The sequence below is a fragment of the Seriola aureovittata genome, chromosome 17, assembly GCF_021018895.1.
Source record: "Seriola aureovittata isolate HTS-2021-v1 ecotype China chromosome 17, ASM2101889v1, whole genome shotgun sequence".
In the NCBI taxonomy this organism is placed as follows: domain Eukaryota; kingdom Metazoa; phylum Chordata; class Actinopteri; order Carangiformes; family Carangidae; genus Seriola; species Seriola aureovittata.
Window position 1 is genome coordinate 20,788,736 of NC_079380.1, and position 22,179 is coordinate 20,810,914.

A 22,179-nucleotide genomic window follows, 5' to 3' on the forward strand; every position below is an offset into this window, starting at 1 on the left:
GCTGCCCACACTAATGAGGCCTGTATGGGCAAAAAAAAAGAAGAAGAAGAAGAAGAAGAGGAAGAAGAAAAAGGAGACAGAAAGACACTGCAGGTGGGATTTCACCAGGGAAACAGCGTCATCCTTTCAACCTCTCTGACTGGGAGGTTTTGGTGGTCGTTTAAATTCAGTCAAGCAGAGGGTTTTTTAGGAATTGCAGGTGCATCTCTCTAAAGTCTGGAGAATTGAGCTGGCTGCAATTAGTGTCAGCTGTACTGTAAGGTTTCTTTGATCAGCATTTCACTGTAATTCATGGATAACGTTCCCTGTGTTTTATGGCGGCGAATTTCCTGAAAATGAGTCAAAAAGGCACTTGCTGCGGAAATCAAGCGCGCAGAGCGAAGGGTGTACAGACGCAGACGTATAAGTAATTCTTTCCATTATCTGTGACATTAAGAAAATGGATCTCATTATGTCTCATTAGCATACACAGGTGCAGATCTCCTCATTAGCTGCTGTTTAATTGTTCATTTCATTTCATGGCACAGCTTGAGACATCTCTTTGTGTAAGATGTCTGAAAAGATGAGTGCTGTGGTAGAATTTAGCCCCCTCACAACATATACTGTACATGTCTATGACGTACATTGCCATCTTGTGGATTTAACCTGCAAATGCATAATCTCTTGAGAGTTACAGAGGAAAGAAATTCCTGCTTATAATATATTAGATTTAACCAGACAGAAACTGAGTGTGAACATTAGTTTGATCTTTAAATTTGATGTGATTTGTTTACATCCTGTTACTCCCTGCACAAATCACCTGTATTAATCATATTTCACATTTTTTTTATAATCCATATGGGAGAGTTATGGAATTGCAAAATCATATAGAATAGATGAATTTGCAGAGATATGACATTTCCCGCTTTTAATCTCACATGATGCATCATTATCCAGATTGCAGCAGATTCGTCTAAAGCGTGCGGGTGAGAACACGCTAAACCACATGATGGCAGTGCTGAGCCTGTCACAGCACACAGTGGGTCTTCCTTAACAGGAAGAGTTTACCAGTCATGATGAGAGCTGTTCAGCCGGAGAGAACGGCTGCAGGAACCTGTCTGAGAAAATAACCCTGATGATTTTCTTCTTCTTTTTTTAAATCAAGTCTTTTTAGGAGTTTGATCGATGCAAAGGGACTAAAAACGAAGATATCTCGCCTTGTGCCGCATCTATTTTTAATCAATCACTCAACTTAACATCCACTAAACGTAATATTATATCACTGGAGTAGTTGTTTAACTAAAATGATGGAACAGACAATGGTGAAAAAGGTAAAAAATGTCTTTACTCTTCAAGATTTCAGAGGGAAACTTTATACTTTTTACTCCACTAAATTTAGTTTGACAGACGCTCATCAGGCACGTGATTAGAAACACCTGTACAGCTGCTTGTTCGTGCAGTTGTCCAATCAGCCGATCATTGTTGGTGCCAGGTGATTGTCAAGTCTCCTCGCCTCATAAATAGAAAGAAGACGGACGCAAATTAACCCCACACACACACATACATACACACACACACACACACACACACACACACACACACACACACACACACACACACACACAGTACACCGGTGTGTACCTACACGAGATGAACACAGATACACCGGAGCACACACACACACCAAATCACTGTGTGAGTAGTGTAACAAAACAAACAGCGCAAACTGACACGGACAGATTTTCTTATTGCAATATCCATTTATTGTTCTCATCACACTAATCTTTACAAAACAGAGGGTTTGCTGCAACAGGATCAAAGGAAATGTGTTCTCTCTCTCTCTTTCAGAGTTGCAGATCTGAAGGAGATCGGTGCTTTTTATTGACATGTCAGTCAACTGCGGCGTGTTTGTTCTTTGATTTTAAAACATGAGTTACTAGACTTTACAGGAAAGTAAAGCTATGGTGTTGACAGTAGAACCAGAGGAGAGCGTACTCTGATCTGAGGAAAGTCTGGCTCTTTCTGGAGGCTGTTTTTGCTGTTGGTGTTTGTATGTATCCCATTCATGAATTTCTTGTACTACAGCAGCGCTCACACAGTGAACACTGATTCAGATGCTGACTGAGCGCATTGGTGAAGAGTTACTGAGATTTTGCACAAATGAGAAACTTGCACTTGCACTTGCACTTAGGATTTCAGACTGTCACTGTATTGAAGGAGCTTTTATCACATTTTTTCCATTAAGATTTATTTCAAGGCATTTCTGCTTCGCTGGGACATTAAAGACTACAAAGCAATGAGGGAACAAAGAGATCTCATGCAGCAAAGGTCATGTGTCAGAGTCAAATTCACAACTTTGTAGGTAAGTGGTACAGTATGTCTGCCCTGGCTCTCTGGGCCACCAGATTATCATTTTTTCCCCCATCAAACAGTGAAATCAAACTTCTCACAAGTACAAGAAGCTCAGTAAATCTCTACGTCTTCTTTCTCACATAAGATAACAGAGCTTAGCATCCACTGGATAAAACGTCAGGGTAATACAGCACATAGTTGATGGCTATCCTGCACACACAGGACAGTATGGCCACATGGCTGTCGCTTAGAAGAAGAAGTTATATTAAAAAAGTTACCAGCTTCCTGGTTTATAGATTTCTACAGAGCCACCATAGTCCCAAAAGGTGATACTTTTTTATCTTGTGTTTTCCAAGAGTGGACGTAAACCTAAGTTAGTTTTTCTTGTTGTGAAAACTACAGACACGCTCACGGTCTTACGTTAGCTCACACAGCCAAATGTTGAAGTCAGCGTAGCTAACATTGGACAAGCTAACAAAAATACAACATGGATGTTACAGCAGCATGAAACGATTTAGTTGTGGTCACTGTAAAAACACGACAATGACATGATGTCATTACCTTACTCCGACGCAAACACAACAAAGATGATTTCTTTGTAAGATAGTCTACTGTATGCGTGGCTGTTAGCTAACACATTAGCCTTTGACAGCTATGGTTAATGTGTTAGCTAACAGTCGCGCATACAGTAGACTATATTGCAAAGAAAATCATCTTTCTAGATATATTTCCAAACAAAGCACGCAGGTGTCAGATCTAAGGTGCAACAGGTGTAACACAAGAGTGACTACATTCCTCTGCATGATTAACACAAATGAAACCTCGTGTTGCTCTGTGGCTGCCGAGTGTCAGAAAAGACAACTTTTAGCTAACGTGTTAAAATAAACCCGTTGATAAAGTGTTAATATGTAAATAATGCTGCTTTAACATCTATGCTGTGATTAGTTAGCGTGCCTCGTGCTAGCTTTGTTGACTTCTACACTTGACTCTGACCCGACATATGACCACACACGTCTGTAGATTTGATGACAAAAACAAAAAAAAAGGGAAAATAGTATCCACGTCCACCATTTATGCTAATATGAAAATTCAAGACAGAAAGCGCTTTTCAAGCTCATGAAGTTTTGAACACACGGTATCTGAACTGGGTGTAAACAGCTCTCCCAGTTTAAGCTTGGTCCAGCGAGCAAGTACAGGAGTCCGATACAAAGAGCGAGTCATGTGGACGTTTTCCAGCTGATCCAGTGTCGGTTCAGAGCGGTTCAGTACCTTCATACACACTGTTCTCTGTCATCATAATAAATGCAAGATTTTCCCCAGTAGTCTTTACACTTGAGTGTTGGTGATGCTTGTGTAAAAATCACACTCTCAATACAAAAAAGAGCTATGTACAGTATCATACAAACAAGTTTCATTGATAGAAAGTGGAGGGGGAGGGATGTACAGTAACAACTAGGTCAGGGGGACGCAAGTGTGATTGTGCAGGTGTGTGCTTTGGAATATGTTTAACTATGTGTGCTCTTTAAAACAGGTCTTTACTCTTGTTGTGTGTGTACGTGCGTGTGTGTGTGTGTGTGTGTGTGTGTGTGTGTGTGTGTGGTCCAGCAGAGGGAAACATTTCACAGCACAGTGATAGTCAAGATACCAACGCCACACAGAGAGAGAAAGAGAGTGAAACAGAAGTTGTAAAAAGATGTTTGGAGACGAAGAAGGAGGAAGGGTGAGTAATAAAAAAAGATTTAAAAAATAAACATGGACTGGAGGGAGTGTGCAAATCAAAATCAGCAAAACTGTCACGCCACGTGTAGCGCTTATGGCGACCACATCGTATGTACATGTCGATAGATAAATCTATGAATAAAATCTCAGAAATTAATCACAATAATTACATAATTATAGTAAACCTTTTCCAGATTCGGTGAGAAAAGAAATTCCAGTTCAGGGTGAGTGACGCCGTTCCAGAGCGAAATAAAACAACCCCAAAAAAAATAAAAATAAGTCTGTCGGCGTCACAGAAAGTGTTTTGTATGAAATCTCTTCGTCTCAAAGGAATACAAGAAACAAATATTTGCTCCTGGATGTGATGCACTTTATTTGGCTCACTGTTGTGCCACCTGCAGTTGGGACCTTGGCTTTGTCTTATCAAATGTGTTTGTATTTCTCATCAGGTTTTGGCGACGCTGCAACCATCTGAGAGGAAAAAAAAAAAAACATGAAGACGATAGCCAAGTGAAGATGTCTGCACTTTCATCCTGTTTGCTTTTGTCTGGTGCTTCTGCTGAGAGATATGAAATGAATCCTTTGATCTGAGTAAACCTCATGCAGAGCTGACTGGGGCACTGCTACTCAGACTACAGTGTGTGTGTGTGTGTGTGTGTGTGTGTGTGAGTGTGTGTGTGTGTTTGTGTGTGTGAGTGAGTGAATGGGACGAGATAAGGAGGAAGGGTGAGGGATGGAGACATTGGGGAGAAGTAGAGTGAGTGTGGTGTGTGTGTGTGTGTGTGTGTGTGTGTGTGTGTGTGTGTGTGTGTGTGTGTGTGTGTGTGTGTGTGTATGGCTTGCTAAAAGGATGTTTTTATGGGTAAATCTCAGCAGCACACATATCCTTCAGCGGGTTTCTTTGGTCCAACATGGCGACCTCCCGGCAGCACACATCAGAGGCCGTGTCCAGGGGGTCGGACAGGAAGTTCGCCGTCACGTTTTAACTTTCAACTTTCAACATGTGCCTCCTTCAAAATGGATGAAAACTCATTCATACAGTTGTAGGGGGAGAAAAACCCCCCCCCAAAAAACTGGTGGACATTCTCAGTGGTCACAGTTTGACGTGTTTCTCCTCATAGAGCACACCACTGAAGATGAAAGTGAGCTTCACATGATCGTTTATACAAAAAAAAGTCTTCAATTGAAATATTCAAAATGGAAAAAAAAGAAAAAAATGTACCTGACTCTGTACTGAATGTTCAGCGTTTTACTTCACTGGGAGTCCAGCAAAGAGAAAGTCTTTGAAGAGTTTGCCTATCGGTTCCCCAGGGTTTGAGACGGCAACAGGAAAGTAGGTGTGTGTGTGTGTGTGTGTTGTATTTTGTGTGTTAGGAGAGGTCTAGACCTGCGTGGAATAGGAGCGGTGCAGCGTTGCGTACCGCCCAGCCGGATGGGCGGCACAGTGCGGCGAGTGCTGCTCCGACTGGTCTAGACTTCGCTGGAAATGGAGCGAGACGGTATGAGGACATCGGGGGTGGCGGGGAACCGATAGGGCTGATGGTCATGTGATCTCGGTGAACGGAGATCCCCGCGGAGTCTGCAGGGGAAAGAGAGGAGTGAGAAAGAGAGAGGACGGGGCAGAGAGAAGGCGAAGGAAAAGAGAAAAAGTGAAGAAAAGAATAATCAAGAGCAATGCACGGGGATGAGGGGGGAGGGGGGCGAGGAAGAGGAGGAGAAGGAAGAGGAGGAGGAAACAGATGTAACAGAGCAAAAACAGAAATAAGGCAACGGATGACGGAGGTAGTGAGGAGTGACGATGACGGGCAGAGAGGGGTTTTTAAAGTTGTTCAGAATGGTTGGACGTAGGTGTTGTAAAGTGGGGAGGGGGAGGTGAGTGCGGGATGCTGGAGGAGAGTGAGGGACAAAGGGAGCAGATTGAGAGGAGAGAGGCAAGGTGGGAGACAGAGGAAAAGAGGCAGTCAGGTGAGGGTTAGTGACAGTGACAGACCACAGAGGACGCAAGACATCTTCCTAAAGACTCGGACGTGGACTCGTGCTACACTGCCGCTCCTCCCCGGAGAAAAGCTCTTTTAAAACGCAGCTCTGTTGAAGAGAAGATATAACCTGAGGTGACCTCCGCGATGGCTGTGACATTTTTACTATTATTTTTCTTTTTGTTTTTTTTGTTCTTTTTAAAGCTGTGGCTGAATTCATAGTTTTCCCTCCAGCCATCTGCTTTGCTTTATATCCAAACGGTAAATTACACCTCAAGTGTGTCAGCCAAACTGCTGACTCAGCTCAAAGAGATTAAGTGACTCTCTAAATCCCCGATAACAAGGAAATGTGTAACGGCCGTGGTGTTTAGGAGACGGGGCAGCGCCTCTTTCTAAAGCAAACACTCGCACTACAGTTTGTTCAATCCTCTGGCTGGAATTTAACCACGGCTCATTTCACACCAGTACAGCAACTCTCAGCTGTGTGATCAGCCTGGAACAAGGAGATTTAAAGGATTCACTTGGGTGTCTTTGTTGGGGCCGGGGGTGCAGGTGGGGGTTGGAGCATGCATGTTTGGGGTTTTGTTCTTTTTTTGGAGGGGTAAAAGAGGAGGACGACAACGGACTCAGGTAAGAGACAAGGGGTGTGTATCTCTGCCCCTCTTTAGTGAGCGCAGCCGTGCCTCATACCCACCCCCGCCCCTTACCTGAGGACCACTTAACTTTTCGAGTGGACTCTCCACACAGGGAAGCGTCACCATGGGCATGCCCAGCATGGACTCTGGGCGTTGGGATCGCGGTGGAGGAAGACTGGGCTGCAACTGCTGGAAGTTGTTAATCACACAAGTCACCTGGAGATAGAGAGCGGGAGGAGGAGTTAGTTATTAGTTTGTGTACAGACGCTAACGTTCAGGGTTATTTTTCTCCAGACTCACCAAAAACACAGCTATGGCTCCCCCCGTGAAAAATCCAGCGAGAACGTCGGCCCAGTGGTTGCGGTACTCAGCCACCCGGACCACGCCCACCAGCATGGCCAGACAGAGCAGGGTGAGGCTGATGGTGGGCTTGGTCAGCCGCGTGCCTTTGGTCTTGAACACCAGTGTCACGTACATCTGCAGAGAGGCACAGAGGAGGTCGCGCACAGTAGGGTACAACAAATACAGGAAGCCACACAAGCGTGTATGTGTCATTACAACAGGACTTGGTTTTTCAGATACAAGTTAACGAAGTGCAGGGAAACAGAATTTCTTCCTTTTACTGGCTGGTTAAAGATGAACAAGACTGAAAATGATCTCAACAAAGGACAGTAGGTTTACGACTGCTATGGATGAGTTCTTTTAAGATGTGCTCAGACTGAACACAAACTTTAGAGGCAGTGAAACCTCAAATAAAAATAGCACAAGAAGCAGGTGGACACAAACGGGGTAAACCCACCGAGGTGAGGAAGCATCTATACAAGTCGAAAACATTTAGTTAGTAAGAAGTTAATTATCCTGAGGCTTTATGGCTCGAATAAAAAAAGTTCTAAGAAAACAAATTAAATGAGAAGGGCTTTGGGGTTCTTGGACGTATCTGAGATCAGCACAAGTACAACATGGCAAACAGTCGGTGAATAGGTTGCTAGCCAGTGACGACTAACGTCTTTGTACATCGTCTGTTTGGGGCAAATAAACACGGGCTGCAAAAAAACACTTCAGCAGATCAAATTTACTTGAATAATACAAGCTGAAAATCTGCTTTGCATTCAGTCTGAACACACCTTCATTTTTAAATCGTCGTTCATTCCAGTGCACTGAGAAAAGTTCCCACCAGTGACCGTGCCCACCTAGCTACTCAATCTAAAGTACTTTGAATAAGCGTGGGGCTAAAATATTGGCTCTATGACACTGCTTCAGCCTCAATCTGTAGTTTATGATGGTGACATTTACACACTCACAAAAAAAAAGGCAAAATCATCACTTTTGTTCACTTTAAAGGAAAAGACATTTAGGAAAATATGCTTTAAGATTGATGAGAAAATGCTACTGAAGTGTGTACGCTACATGTGAAGCTACATCCAGCTGCTTAATACAAACACTGGAACTGAGGGGAAACAGCGTAATATCTCGTTCAGTTCATTCAGTTCTTGTGTGAATTAAATAAACATGATAACGAGGGGTTAATTAGTGAGCTTTAGCTGGTAGGTGGATTTTGTTAGATGCTAGCTTCATCTTCCTGTTTCCAGTTTTGGTGCTGAGCTAAGACAGATGCTGGTGGTAGCGTCATATTCACTGACATGTACTGCAAATGATCAAACTACTCTGAAGCTCAATATTTCAGTACAAATGAAAAGAAATGCTCATTAGAGGAGATATAAGCAGGGTTTCAGTTGGGAACATGCATTTACAGAAGCACAAAGTATCCGGTCCAGCATGCTCCAGCCTACCACTGTGTACACTGCAGAGTAGACGCTGAGCGCCGCGTCCTTGGACGGGAAGGATTTGCGTGCAGACATGACGATCAGCGGGTTGCCCGTGCAGGCGCGGCGCTCTGTGATGTACTGCATGGTGGACTGGCAGCCTAACGCGGTGTAGTTTGGTCGGCAGGCAGACAGGAAGTGAGGCGTCTGGTTTCCTGTCACTACCTGGCCGGCGTTGGCGAAGATGGTGGTGGTGAACAGGCCGAAGGCATAGACACCTGGGTTGGACGCAGGTATGAGGGAGAGTTGGTTAGTGGGTGGGAAAATTGTGGGAAAGGTGACAGATAAGTGGAGGAAAATAAATAAATAATAATAATAAAAAGTAGAGTTATGTGGGAGAGAAAAGTTCAAACATACAGTATGTCAGAAGATGAAGAAAAACGTATTTCATGTTTGACAGAGAGTGATATCAAAACACGTAACAGCACTGGGATATTAAACAGGTGGTAATGAGTTTTTCCTCTTAAAATAGCCTCAACACATTATTATCACCTGAGGTTTGAAATCGCAACAGAAGCCTTCGCCCCAGCTGATTCAGCTTAACATGCAAATGTGCAGACTGCTTAATATTCATAAGTGTGTTGCTGCCATCCCCCCTGTATATCTTATCCCAAAGGGTTATATCGCAGTTTATTATCCAATTAACAGCTACGTCTGCAAACTCGGAAGTGAAGCAGGTCACGTTCTTACAAGTTAACCTTTTCTTTTAGTTTTGTTTTGATCTTTTTCATCTTGTCTTTCACTCGTCCCGACAACACCACACACACAGGGAGACACAGAAAATGCCCTTTCGCCGGCCTGTGAAGAGCAGAGAGGCTGTGTAATACAAACCAGCGTGCTCACCTAGGAAGCGTATTATGCGTCTCAGCAGGGGGTTGAAGTAGCAGCAGTCTGCAGTGACAATAGTCTTCTCCTGGGTTCCTTCTGCCTTGGTGAAGAAGGCACACAGCTCTCCAACAAGAATCTGTGCACACACAGCAAACACACTGATTACACACAACACCGTTTAATGGTACACCCGGTAGACTGAATTTATTGTATCATGTTAGCAGCCATATTAGGGTTATGCAACACACTGCTGCAACAACATTCACACCTGAACACACAGAGAGGTCAAAAGGTCACGCTCAGCCTCAGCAACAACTACATATCCACTGGTTTAATTAATGACGGGTGTAACTGCAGTGATGATGGTACACATTTTTTTCAACCTGGGTCTTTATTTTCTGCATTTTTCGGTCCACCGCTGAATTTCATGACTGAAAAATCTCAACAACTACTGGATGGATTGACATGAAATTTTCACAGACATTCATGGTCCCCAGAGGATGATTCCTGCTGATTTTGGTGAACCCCTGACCTCTCGCCTTGCACAACCATGAGGTTGTTTCGGGTAAAACGTCCCAATCTCTATTGGATAGATCGCCATGAAATTTTGTACATGCATTCATGTTACAAATACATTACAGATCTTTTAAGTTTATGGCTAAAACGAATAATAATTGGACAGGTAGGAATAAATAGCACTGAAATGAGGCTGATTATTAAATATAAAGATTACAGATTATCAGGTGTTGTCCACACATGGCTCACATTAGACTAATGTTTATCTTCAACAACTCTTAACAGTGCACAGCTTCACAGAGAGGAATCATTTGACCACAGTGAAGGTGCAGCTCAACTATGAAGGTGACCATGACTGACCCAGTACTGCTCAGGTCTCTTAGCTTGACTAATAATGTCAGAGCTCACGGTGCAAATGGGTCTAATTAGACACTCTGATCATCTGTTTTAGTCAGCGTGGACTGGCTGTGGTCGGATAGAGATGTATACTCGGCGCAGTCTGCAGGTTTCTGTGATCAAAAATAGCAGCCATTGTTCCAGGGTGCTCACAGTTTTATTGTTGTCTTTGTGAGGAGCATCAGGCTCGTGGCAGGGGGTTCCAGTCAGGTGACTGGTGCTCAGCTCGCTCCCTGAGAGTCTGAACGGCGGCGCCTCTCCAGGCTGATGATCCCTTAATGGACTGCGACTGTGAGACTCATCTGTATGAGAGCCCACAGCACTCCGAGCTGGCACCGACTAAAACTTAGCTCCCTCATTGAATAACCATCTATGACAGAGATATGCTTACAGTTAACTCATCCTGACAATTTCCATGCTCCGCTGAGAAGCAAGTGGAACCCACTTTAACGCTGACCGTGTTCCACAAACCCATCAACCTCATTGTTCCTCCTTCCGTATTTAACATAATCTCCCCCCCCCCATTTATCCCGCACAGCGACAGTGTCTGAATCACTGCTGTCGGAGGAGGGCAAGCAAAAGGAAATGAAAGAACTACAGAATGAAAGGAAGGCAGTGCAGGAGAGAGACAAAGGGGGATGAAAATGATCGTGATCGTGTTTCAGTTGAGTCTTGTTCTTCTAAGCACTTGAGCGGGTCCAGCCAAGTCAAATGAGTTAATAACATGCACGGGCCCGGTCAGTGCAGCAGTGCTGTGAAGTCCGTGCCCAGCCGAGCGCTTTCTTCCATTAGTGAAACAGGACCCCGGTGGGTGTTCCATGGCAACCCTCTAAACACTAATACGAGCATGAAATCAAAGCCGAGGGGTTTTAATCAGTGGCTTCAAATCAGAGACGTTCGGGGGACACACTGTCACACTGTGGACAACCATTTACGGGGCAATTAAAAGACACACAGAGGCTGTTTCTATGGGGACTGCTGGTGTGCGGAGGGTCTGAGCATGTATATGCCACAAAATGTGAGATAATGGTAGTGTGCTGTCAATCATGGACAAGTGCTCTTCAACACTTTTGCCTCGGGCGAAGCTGTAAAGCCGTGGGTGGTAGGCCTTTTTGGAAGCATACACTACTGCCCCACAAGCCCTTTTTGTAGACTACAGCTATTCGCTGAGAATGCTTCATATGTGCATGTGATAGGACTCTTTAGACAGTCAGTAATAAAATCCTCCACTTTTACAATTTCGGATTGATTTACACTCTAAAGTCTCTCAAAACAGTTTCCTCCTGTTGTCCAACCACCGTAATCAACATGGTTGAGAAGCTCTGAGTTGATTACATTGAGATGCTTGTACAGGTTGCTTTCAGTTGTTATCAGTAAAGCAAATAAACCCCAAAAACTTACGTCATCTAGCTTATACAGCCTTTGCTAGTTATCGCATTTAGCTACAGAGTCAATGTCGTCTGTAATGCTACCAATTAGGATTAGATCAGCAAGTGCAGGTAGTAGTGAAATGGAGAGGTATCCTCATTATGGTTTGTTGCACGGTTGTTATTTTGTTTAAAGTTTTCTCTGCTGCCGAACGTGGTTTCCTGCCGGGAGCAGGTGATGGGTGATTGGCGCTTGACAAGAGCTTCAGCCATCGTTGTCATGACGGACACAAGACGTAACACTGGTGTCGCCTTTCCACCTCTGGAGACAGCTCTTGGTGAGTAAAGGAATGAAGTTTGATGCTGAACTTCTTTCTTCTACACAGGGAAGTAAACAGCCATTAATGCTAATGTTGGCTACGTGCTACGGCTACGTAGCGATAGCAAAAACTTACAAATGGCTCCTTTAAAGAGAAGATCACACGACTCATCTGAGACACATTAAAATGAAACATAACAAACAAACAAAAAATTCTTTTACACTGATTTCATGATTCGTTAATTAGTTAATTTGACTGATGATGAGGTTTTACAGTGTAAACAGTCTGAAAGTTGGTTTTCTGCCATTTCACAAGTTAACAGAACTTTCTCCCTTTGTATTGAATTGAAGCTAAAGATTATAAATTAATACAGCTTACTCACTTCTGTTGAAGCAAGAGCATGGCTTAATCTGTTGGCTCAGCCTCAGTCTTGTCTTTAAATACTGATCATTTGTTTAGTCGTATCCACTTGTAATCCTTATGTATGCGTCAAAAAAATATAAGTTCCCATTTTCCCAGGGTTACTCTGATTGATGCAGGGACGAAATATCTGCAGACACCACTCTGCTAAAAAACTACACAAACTTACTGCGCCATTGTCCCCCTCTCTTTTCTGCCCTTGGTGATAAGAGCAGGAGGGTTTATGAAGGATTAAGTGAAAAGGTGAGAGCAGGAGTACACAGCAGGAAAAGTAAGAGTGAGGAACCAAGAGGGGAACAGTATGGGGAAGGTAGAAAGGTGACAGGGTTAGGGTAATACTGCAGGAATTAATTATTCATGCGCGGATGGCGTGTGTGTGTTTGAATAATGTAGCGCATTATTTGAACCAGCATTTCTAAATGATCTCCCTCCACTGCAGTGGGATGTGCTCGGGCTCCTTGCCTCTGGCCCGACTGCCCCCTCAAGGATTCACGGTTAAATACGACGAGGTTGTCACTGCAGTTTAGGGGCGAGCGGATTATAATTCCTCGAAATTAAACTGCTCATCCTACATCGTCTGCACACACACACTGACAATGCAGATGCGCCCACAAACATGTCATTCCAGGACATACAATGATTTCTGCTGTAATGCTGTGTCACTGCAGGATGAGTGTCAAGATTAGGGACGAAAAAAAAAAGAGTGTAGATGAGGACAATGCATTACATACATACTCACATGCATGATTTCAGTGCAGAACAAGGGACGAGTGAAGGAATGAAACATTTATACAGACATGAGATATGATTAACTCTTCCTCTCTTTGTCTGCATGAGGATTCTGCTCCGTGCATGTGAGTAATGAGATCTCCATTTGTGTCAGCGAGTGTTAGTCAAATGCGAGTGTGCGTTCAGACTGGCCCTTTTTTTTATGAATACGTGTCCTTTAGAAGACAATAAGCAGGGATGTTTTACTCAGAGCAATGAGATGAATGGAGAGGAGCGTGGAGATGACAGAGGAGCAGTGGGAGAGGGGGAATGAAGAGAGCAGGAGCGATTAGAGGAACACTATTAAAAAAGGAAGAAGAGGAGGAAATAAAAGATTTTTGATAAATAAATACATTTATAATTCATTATTATATTTTAATCTTATAAATAATTGATTACACAGTGGACGTGCACATTCAGACGCTGGAGAAAAGAAAAAAACGACTGTGTGAAACCAGCTCCACTAGCGTTTCCTATATTTGGAAGACTGTCTGGAGCACAGAGTTATTCAAAAGACAGGAGAGGATGCAGAAGACAAACAAGCTGTCGTGTGATCCTCGTGTGGTAATGATGTCAATAACGCTGTGAGGGACAAATCAAGCATCTTGGAATCAGCCTGAGCGATGGCACTGCAGCAGAGCAGCGAGATGCAGATTGCCTCCATTAGTATTCCCTTCTGCAAATAGCAACTGACACTGTTCAGCCCGTGTTAGTGATGAAAAAAACTAAACAAACAGAAGGCAACAGATGGAAACAGAGAGGAATACAATGTTTGCTCGACTCTGAGCCATTACATAAAATGGACTAATGCTGCAAGAGGCACTTAGACTGGGTTCTTACATAAATCCTAATCCTAAAAATTAACCCACATCTTTCGAAAGCTCACAATGTCCTACATTTTTTTAATGGTCTTGGTATGTATGGCTGACACTTCATAGTGTATTGGCGACTGTGGAGATGCAAAGTCTTAAAGCCCCTGAGAACACGCTTTAAAATATTAAGTATTTCTCAGAAACATTAAATATTGATGACTAAATAAACTGAAGTCTTGGGGAGAAACTATATATATTCATGAAGAGTTTAACACTCAAAAACTCAGTTAATCTGCTTCATCAAGCCTGGCAAAATAAACAAACAACTCCACAACTGCCATTAGATTTTTACTCAAATGTCAAGACTGTTGCACAGAAATACGCAGCGCCACCTTCTTGCAGCTGAAGCCCCCGCCGACTTTACACCAGTGAGAAAAGCCTTCAGAGTGGAGCTCATGCTTACTGTGTTAGCCTAGCTGCACCTATGCCGTTAGCTTTACAGTTGTCAGTATGATCACGTCTCAGAAAGAGGAGCACCAGATGGAGGTGAGGTGATTTTAATATCCCATTAAAGAAAAAAGCAGTTTTTAGTTTCTACCATCAGAGCTGCCGTGTGAAATTACTCCCGTCTCTCAGCAGTCTTACGTAATGACTGCTAAACTTTAAAAGGCAAGAAAGATGATCACTCATAAATGAATTATTTAGCAGAAAGCCTTTTTGGTGAGATTCTCTCACATCTACCCTAATGAAAGTATACGCCACAGCTCTAGCATTGTACGGACCAACTGCAGACTCATTTCTGTGAAACACAGCTCTGCAGCCATAAGACCTAATGTTTCCGACAAGACTGGGGAAGTTATTCATGTGTAAAGTACAAAGAGATGCCTCGCTGTCACTGGCATCCCATTATCTGTCATCATCTACAGCAACCTCAATCCCTGCAATGCTGTGTATATGTGAGATTTGGGCTGATGGATGATACGAAAGACACTGCACCTGTCCGAGTGCATCACCGTCACCTTCGCTGACATGCGGTTTCACCAGGATTTTGAGTGTGCGGAACGGCTGCTCACAGGAGACTGATAGTCCAGGAGAGCGACTGAGGGAACAGACTGAACACAGGCAGCAGAACGCACTTCAATCCGCCGACATGATGAAAGGATGTCGACTGAGGAAAGAACACGACCTCAGTCGTGGATGGACGGGCACACAAGACTTCAATGCAAACACGAATGCATTCACAAGGACATAGGGCACTTCGCACGGTCCTTACTCCGTCCACACAAACGCAGGAATGTGCAAAAGCACGCCCACTCGTGCATACACATGATGAAATACACACGGAGATGCCCTTCTTACACTGAGCAAATCATAGCCACTGTTATCCTGCTTCTTGTTTGGAGTATTATATTGTTACTGTATACACTAAAGAGCATTGATTTATTCCATCTTACAGAAGCAAAACCTCTTCATCATTGTGTTGCAGCATCACTAATCCCTCTCTTTCTTTCTTTATCTCGCTTATTCTCGTTCACCTTTCATTGTCTTTTTCCCACTGGAAGGAAAAGTAGGTTATTTATTCTTTGTCTTTCCCCTTCCATTTTTATCCAGTTCAATTTCATGCCCCCGTTTTTCCAAATCTGCTCTGTTACATTCCTCAAAAACCAGCATCAGTGGGACTGCTAGCTGTTTTATGTCTCACTGTATTTCCTTCTCCACCTCCCTCTTGGTCCTGTTACATTGTTTTTGCGCGCCATGATCGATTTTGTCCCATCCCACTTACCACAGGGTCATCTGAAGGATGCACCTGCAGCTGAAAACATGGAACATCCTGAAAAAACCTTTCTACAATCTTTCATTTCTTTCCCCAGAAGAACAACAGCATGAATCTGGGGTTTTTAGCTTGTGCCTGGTACCTCCTCTAAAAGTCAATTCAAGTTATTATAATCCTTAAATTGAAATCAAACCCAATCTTTGACTATTAATAATCAGATTTTTTTCTGCAACAGATATTTCAACGTTGAACATCCTGTAATTTCCTCTCTCTATGGCAGCTCTCATTGTAGCGTCCATGACTGCAGCACGGGGTTCACCTCGCCTTCATATGTATGAGGGGCTTCACAGGAAATGATGCAGCATGTAATCCAGTGATATTATCATTTTATCACATTGATATCAGCCTCACGCTTGTGCTCGGCCTAGAAGCAACCTGCCGTTTTTACTCTTCCATTTTTTGTACAGATTAAACACACAAGGTAAAGTGTTAATCGGTGACCCTCATATGTGGAAGCGTAGGTGAATTTAGTTCAACACAGGCTAACACTTAACCCGTTTCCTGTTGCTAGCTGCTGGTTTCAGCTACAGATTTAACAGTGGTATCAATCTTCTTTATCTAGCTCCCAGCAAAAAGAAAACTCAGTGTTTATTATTGCTGTAATCAGACATGGAAGCCTCCATCCCCAAATCTGAGTGCAAAGCATCATCCAACAGAAGCTCTGAGCGCAGGAGTTTGGCCTGTTTTAACAACTTGATGTCTTCAACTTAATGTTGGTCTGGGGCCTCTCTGAGTGGATTGTGTGTGTTGTCCCTGGCTCTGCATTCAGGTTAGGTTAATGGTGACTCTAAATTACCCAGTACAGCCAGTGAAGGGAGGGATGGACAATTGTTTACATTTTGGCAAACGGAAGATGTTTGGTCACAATGGACACTGGAGATAATGACAGTCAAGTAGTTATGAGTTATGACTCTGAAAAGGAGAGTGAATTTCTATGGGAATCGCAGCAATTTGGTGATAAGGGCCTTAAAGTACCTTTACTGCCTCCATGCTCGTCACAGCAGCTACGATCATGTCGGTGGGCAGGACGAATCCGCGCACCAGCAAACAGCTTCCTATTCACCTTTCAATGCACCTGCACGCACCCGTCACTCTCCCCGCTATGGGAACGCATCACAGTTTGAAAACCTCTATTCTGCTTCAAAACGACCCCATAATCTTCTGAACATGAAAGAGTAGCATCTGGGAATTTATGATAAACATGTTACGATAATTAACCTGCAAGTTTGTGTTTAAAATTAAAGATAATTTTTAAGGAGAACTCCTCGTTTTCCTGGGAAACTGGAGATAGTGATAGTTTTTAAACTCATGGGAAAACCTCGAATCTTGGACAAGACTGAGACAAGTGAAGACTGTGCTACGTTTACACACATCGTCCGCTTCTTCATTCATCTGTTTAATCATCTTGATTCATTACAGAGCTCGTGCTGCCCCCCCCCCCCCCCCCCCCCCCCTCTCTGTTGCCTCTCAGTCTTTGCTTGATCAGTTTCTGCGGAGGACTCGGGGGGAATGTGGCTGAGATGTCCACAGTTACACACAGAGAAGGACAGATTTGGTCCAGTGGCCACATGCGAAGATGTAAGAACGGAGGGCGGCGAGCGGGGACACACCCCTGTTGTGAACGCAGATTGGGCGTTGGCATTCGTCAGAGATCTCCGAGTGGTTGAGCGAAGCATGGCAGTCCACCAGCTACGCAAGCAGGACCCCTCAGGTGTCTCTACTCTCTGCCTGACTGCAAAATGGATCAAAGCTAAGAAGCAGAAATGACAACCGCTGTTCAGTCTAATCTCATTTCACAGGAATGGGCGACTCCTGCCAAAACCACTAGATAGGCAACAGGAGGGCATAAACACTCACTCTCTCCCCATCTCTTTCTCTCTCTCGCTCTTTTCACTGCATAACCAATGAGGTTGATGCAACAACCGCCTCGGGCCCACCAGGAGAACGGTGCATGGAGCAGGCAGCTCGACTGCAGAGCAAACAACAGAGGGAGTGAAAGAGAGGAACCGGGTTAAGGTGACGGAGAAAGCAAAAGGTGACATATGGAACGGGAAGACTGTTTGATGACGCAAATATCAGAATGGTATGGTGATGCAATCCTGAACCGGCTTTGGTCGGATTATCGTCATGAACAGTTAGATGGGAGCTGTGATTGTGTTGCGGTGCAGGCTGCGGTAAATTATACTTTTGTATGGATATCAGCAGCACAGATAGGTCGAGCAGATACAGCCTCTCTGATGTGCGGGGAAGAAAACAACTCGTACTTCTTCCTTCCATGAAGAGAATCCCTATCAGCCTCTCTTTGGGTTTTCTCTGTCTGAGCTCCGATTTAATCTCTTCTCTTGTTTTCATCAGATGTTTCGCCTCATTTTTCTCCATTTCCCTGCCATCGCCATCGCAGACTGAGGAACAGAAGTCGAGGGGCCATCACCCAGACACATATGCTCCCATGGCAGCCAGTGTCACAGCAACCGATGCCCCCCTCTTCCACCACGGCGTTCACTCTGCCATCTGTCTCATTAACCTGGGTTAGCAGAACACTGGCCTAGATATTGTGTGTGTGTGTGTGTGTGTGTGTGTGTGTGTGTGTGTGTGTGTGTAGGAAAGAAAAGAAAGAGGAGGTATGGATATGCAATAATGTGAAGAGAAGATGGACAGCACACGAGATTGAAACGCAAAAACTTAAGAAAGAGGAGACAGAGAGAGAGAGAGAGAGAGAGACACACACAAAGGCATTGATCCATGTCTGTGCAACTGGGCATGAATGTGAGAGTTTTCTTCTGGGGCCGGTGTGAGGTCATGGTTCTTCTGGGTGAGGGAGGCGTAGTTCAGTTTAATGTCAGTCTGACATCATGGCTGAGGATGTGAGGACAGGACACCTCTGAGGGGACAGATGGGACCCGTATAAAAACCACTTACTTAACTATGGATGGCATAGGATCATTGGTCATGGCTAATTCCTGGGTCGAAACCATTCACTCAAGACTTAGATGTTTTACTAATGTATGTATTTCCTTTTATAACAAACCATAAAATTATACACAATGTCATACAGTATAATTCAAGATGGGTTTTAAAGGTCCCATATAGTTTAAAGGTAGATGTCCATGTGTTTGATTATAGATCAGGTCTAGCTTCTATATTAATACTGTGAAAGTATCAAAGCCTCAGTCCACAGAGAAATGCACACAGCCTGTATTCGGAAACTGAGCCTTAAAACCAGCCGTCAGGATTTCTGTAACTTTGTGATGTCACAATAAAGCAGTCATCGCTCTCAGCTATACCCAAAGCCCCGCCCAGCCCTCAGAGCCTCCTCTCTTCTGATTGGCTCACTGACCTGTTGTTGCTAGAGCTCCAGAGAGACGCCTGAGAGAAGAGATGTCAACACTTCAAATAAAACACAGGAAAAGTGTCAAATACGGGACCTTTAACACCAGAAAATCCAATGAGGTTTGAGTTTAATGATTTTGTAACTAATTGATTTATTAACAATTTATTAATGATAGTAAATCATTTACTAATACTTTATAAATAAGTTATTTGCCACTGATAAGAATAACGTTTAGGTTGTGAAAAATTAAAAAAAAAATCTCTCATTATTAAGTAAATTAAGTAATAAGTTGTTCTTATGTCTGACAGATTTGTATCTATTAAGCATGAGAGCAAGTTATTTTTTAACTTTAATCAGACATTGGCTTCACCTGGACAGCCAGTAGGAGTATAAATAAACTAAGCACAGTCTTTTTCACAGTAGATATGACCTGCCCTTGGATGTTGCACAGACTATACCTGCAGTTCAACTTTGATGAGTCAGAACAAAGCTGAAGGCTGACATTTTTTTTTCTATTTATTAACCTAAGTATTCATCTCTCACAGCATGCGCCTTTTTATCTCAGTATGACTTCAGTCACATAAAAATACTTTTTCTCCTCTTCATGGTGTAAAGAGCAGGAAGTGAGAATTTTCCTCCTGTGCGGATAAAATCTGTTTGATTCTCAATCCAGCTACAGGTTGCCACGGTTCACAGATAACATGTTAACTATGAGGTGAGACAAACATAGGCGTGAGGAGAGGTCAGAAAGGGCGAGGCATAAAAAAAAAAAAGTTTGAAAAGGTAGAGGAGGTGTCAATGAGAGTGGAGGCAATCTTGGCAGAGAGGAGTAGCGATGAATAGAACATGAAGGCAAAAAGGTAACTGTGGTTAAAATGCAGTGATGCGAGGAATGGGGAAGGTTGTGGAGAAAGGACAAGCGGCAGAAGTTAAGAGAGAGAGAGAGAGACAAGAAACACAAAATTGGATCAAAGGAAGGATTTACAGGGGAGCATGAACACACACTCGCACACACACTGTCAGATCGAATCTGTGCAAGATAAGTTAATTCATCCTAGACTTAACTGGCTTACAGGCTCCATTAGGCAAAACTTTCAAGATGTCCTCATAATGAACCAAACTCCAGTGTGTGTGTGTTTTTTTTTTGGAGAAGATTTCAGCGTTCCTGCAGATACAACAGTCGCCTTGAGGTAAAACCTGACAGTTTTCTACCAGCATTAATCTATTAATAACAAATGGGATGGATTTTAAAGTTCACTTGTTTTCTCCTCTAAACAAAAATATAATCATGAAGTGTCATTTTATCAACACCGAGATGTGTAACTTAGCTACAATTGCTCCAGTGAACTTACAGTCTCGTGATGGCCAGAATGAAGATCCGGCACAAATTTGATTTTTTGCAAGAGCTTGACATTTTTGTCCATTTGTTCTGTTTCTGCAAGTGATAAAAATCGAAATGATGCCAGCAATTTTTACCAGTTACACAAAATAATCCCACAATGAACAAACATTTAAGTCAAACTTAATTTCTCTCTGCTTTTCACCCCCAGCCTGTAAAAGACCCTCCTACAATTACAATGAATTTCAGGAGGTTAATGTGCCACAATTACGACTATAAATGGAAATCCTGGCAAGCTTAGTAACAGTAACTATAGGAGCCAAGAATTGGTAGTGTTCACTGGGTGGGAAGCCAGTGAGGGATCATGTGAGTGATGTAATTATTCAGTGCTCTCCTGAAGTCTTCGTGGAATGACTGTATTCAGTTTAAGGATAGATGGTGTTGTAAGCCATAGAGTTGTAAAACCCCCTGAAGCTAATTTGTGTTTTCAGGCCTTTTTTTTAAATAAAAGAGACTTTTCCTGACTTGACAAGTGCGAAATTTGTCAACCAGCCGCCAGGACTTCGTGTAACTTTGTGATGTCACAAAAAAGCAGTCACCGCTCTCGGCCATGCCCCAAGCGGCCGCCCACCATACGACCTCGCAGGATTTGGTTTCTCTGAGTGGTTTTACTTGAACTCTGCTATATTTTTTATTTGATCACTCAGAAAAAAGCCAGCCAATCAGAACAGAGGCTCAGAGCCTCCTCTCTTCTGATTGGCTCACCGACCTGTTGTCGCTAGAGCTCCAGAGAGAAGCCTGAGAGAGGAGATGTAAAACTACAGTGAGCTGGTTTTAGATATAAAATACGGGATCGTCAGGTATAGTATATTGTAAATCGTAAACTGTAGATACTAATAAAAGCACCTGTCCACATCCCTACTTAAACTGTTGGGTTATTATTTATTTGAAGTATTTACTACAAAACAGCACGTATGTCGACCGACTTTAATAACTGAGAAGGTAAAAGTCAGTGAAGGAGAAGCTTTACAAAGGCTCATATACACAGATGCTATAATAAAAGTGACTAACACAGTGAGGTGGGAGGATGTCAGGTCCCTTGTCTTCTATTTCAGTCTCCAAGCAGAGAATTGGTTTCTTGCGCTGGAGCTTGTAAAAGTGATTGATGATTCTAATTAGATGTTCGGACCCCTACTGGGAGCAGACAGAGAGCTAGAGTGCCCTCTGTTGGGCTTGGAGGACTCTGGCACTGAATACCCTGGTGGCTGATTACCTACAATGACTCAGCCAGGCAGGGTCTCCTTATTTATACGGTCAGTTCATATAATCAAGTCCTGGCTGTACGACAGCAATAATACGATGGCCTTTTCTTGGATTCAGTGTTATCAAAAGGTGTTTAGAATTAAAAGACAGCCAAATTGTTCAAAACACAATGGTATAATCATGGTTGCTTGGCAACATAAATGCTACAACAGATCCAAAAATGGTGATCTAAAACCACAGAAAAGGTCACATTTCTTTTTGTATTAACGATGACCTGGCTTTTGTGCTGTGCAGCCACTTCATCACCAAACACTAGGCTCTGATTTGCTGCTCACTGGACAGAAAGAGATAGAGCTCCTCCGAAAAAACAAGCGGCAAATGGCAAAGCACATTCGCACCAGACTGGTTCTGTCACAGGGAGTTACTGCTGTGATTTACCTTACTGCTTGTTACACACACCGAGGCCTCTGTCAGCACAGGTTAGAGCAGACTAGCTGGTGT

At 43.3% G+C, this 22,179-nt stretch overlaps 1 protein-coding gene across 6 annotated transcripts in view; it reads right to left on the minus strand.

The window, feature by feature from the left end:
• Positions 1-1,719: 1,719 nt before the first annotated feature.
• Positions 1,720-22,179, minus strand: part of plppr2a (phospholipid phosphatase related 2a) — a 49,420-nt gene continuing 28,960 nt past the window's right edge. For 3 of the 6 annotated variants that reach the window (XM_056401851.1, XM_056401853.1, XM_056401855.1), the window contains 5 exons: positions 9,328-9,448; positions 8,452-8,702; positions 6,962-7,138; positions 6,750-6,877; positions 1,720-5,629 (listed from right to left, as the gene is read on the minus strand). In XM_056401851.1, the coding sequence (XP_056257826.1) occupies positions 5,521-5,629; positions 6,750-6,877; positions 6,962-7,138; positions 8,452-8,702; positions 9,328-9,448 (786 nt within the window). In that variant the 3' untranslated portion in view covers positions 1,720-5,520. Of the gene's footprint in view, positions 5,937-6,733; positions 6,878-6,961; positions 7,139-8,451; positions 8,703-9,327; positions 9,449-22,179 lie in introns of all 6 variants that reach the window. The other 3 variants (XM_056401854.1, XM_056401857.1, XM_056401856.1) reach the window with 2 other exon arrangements.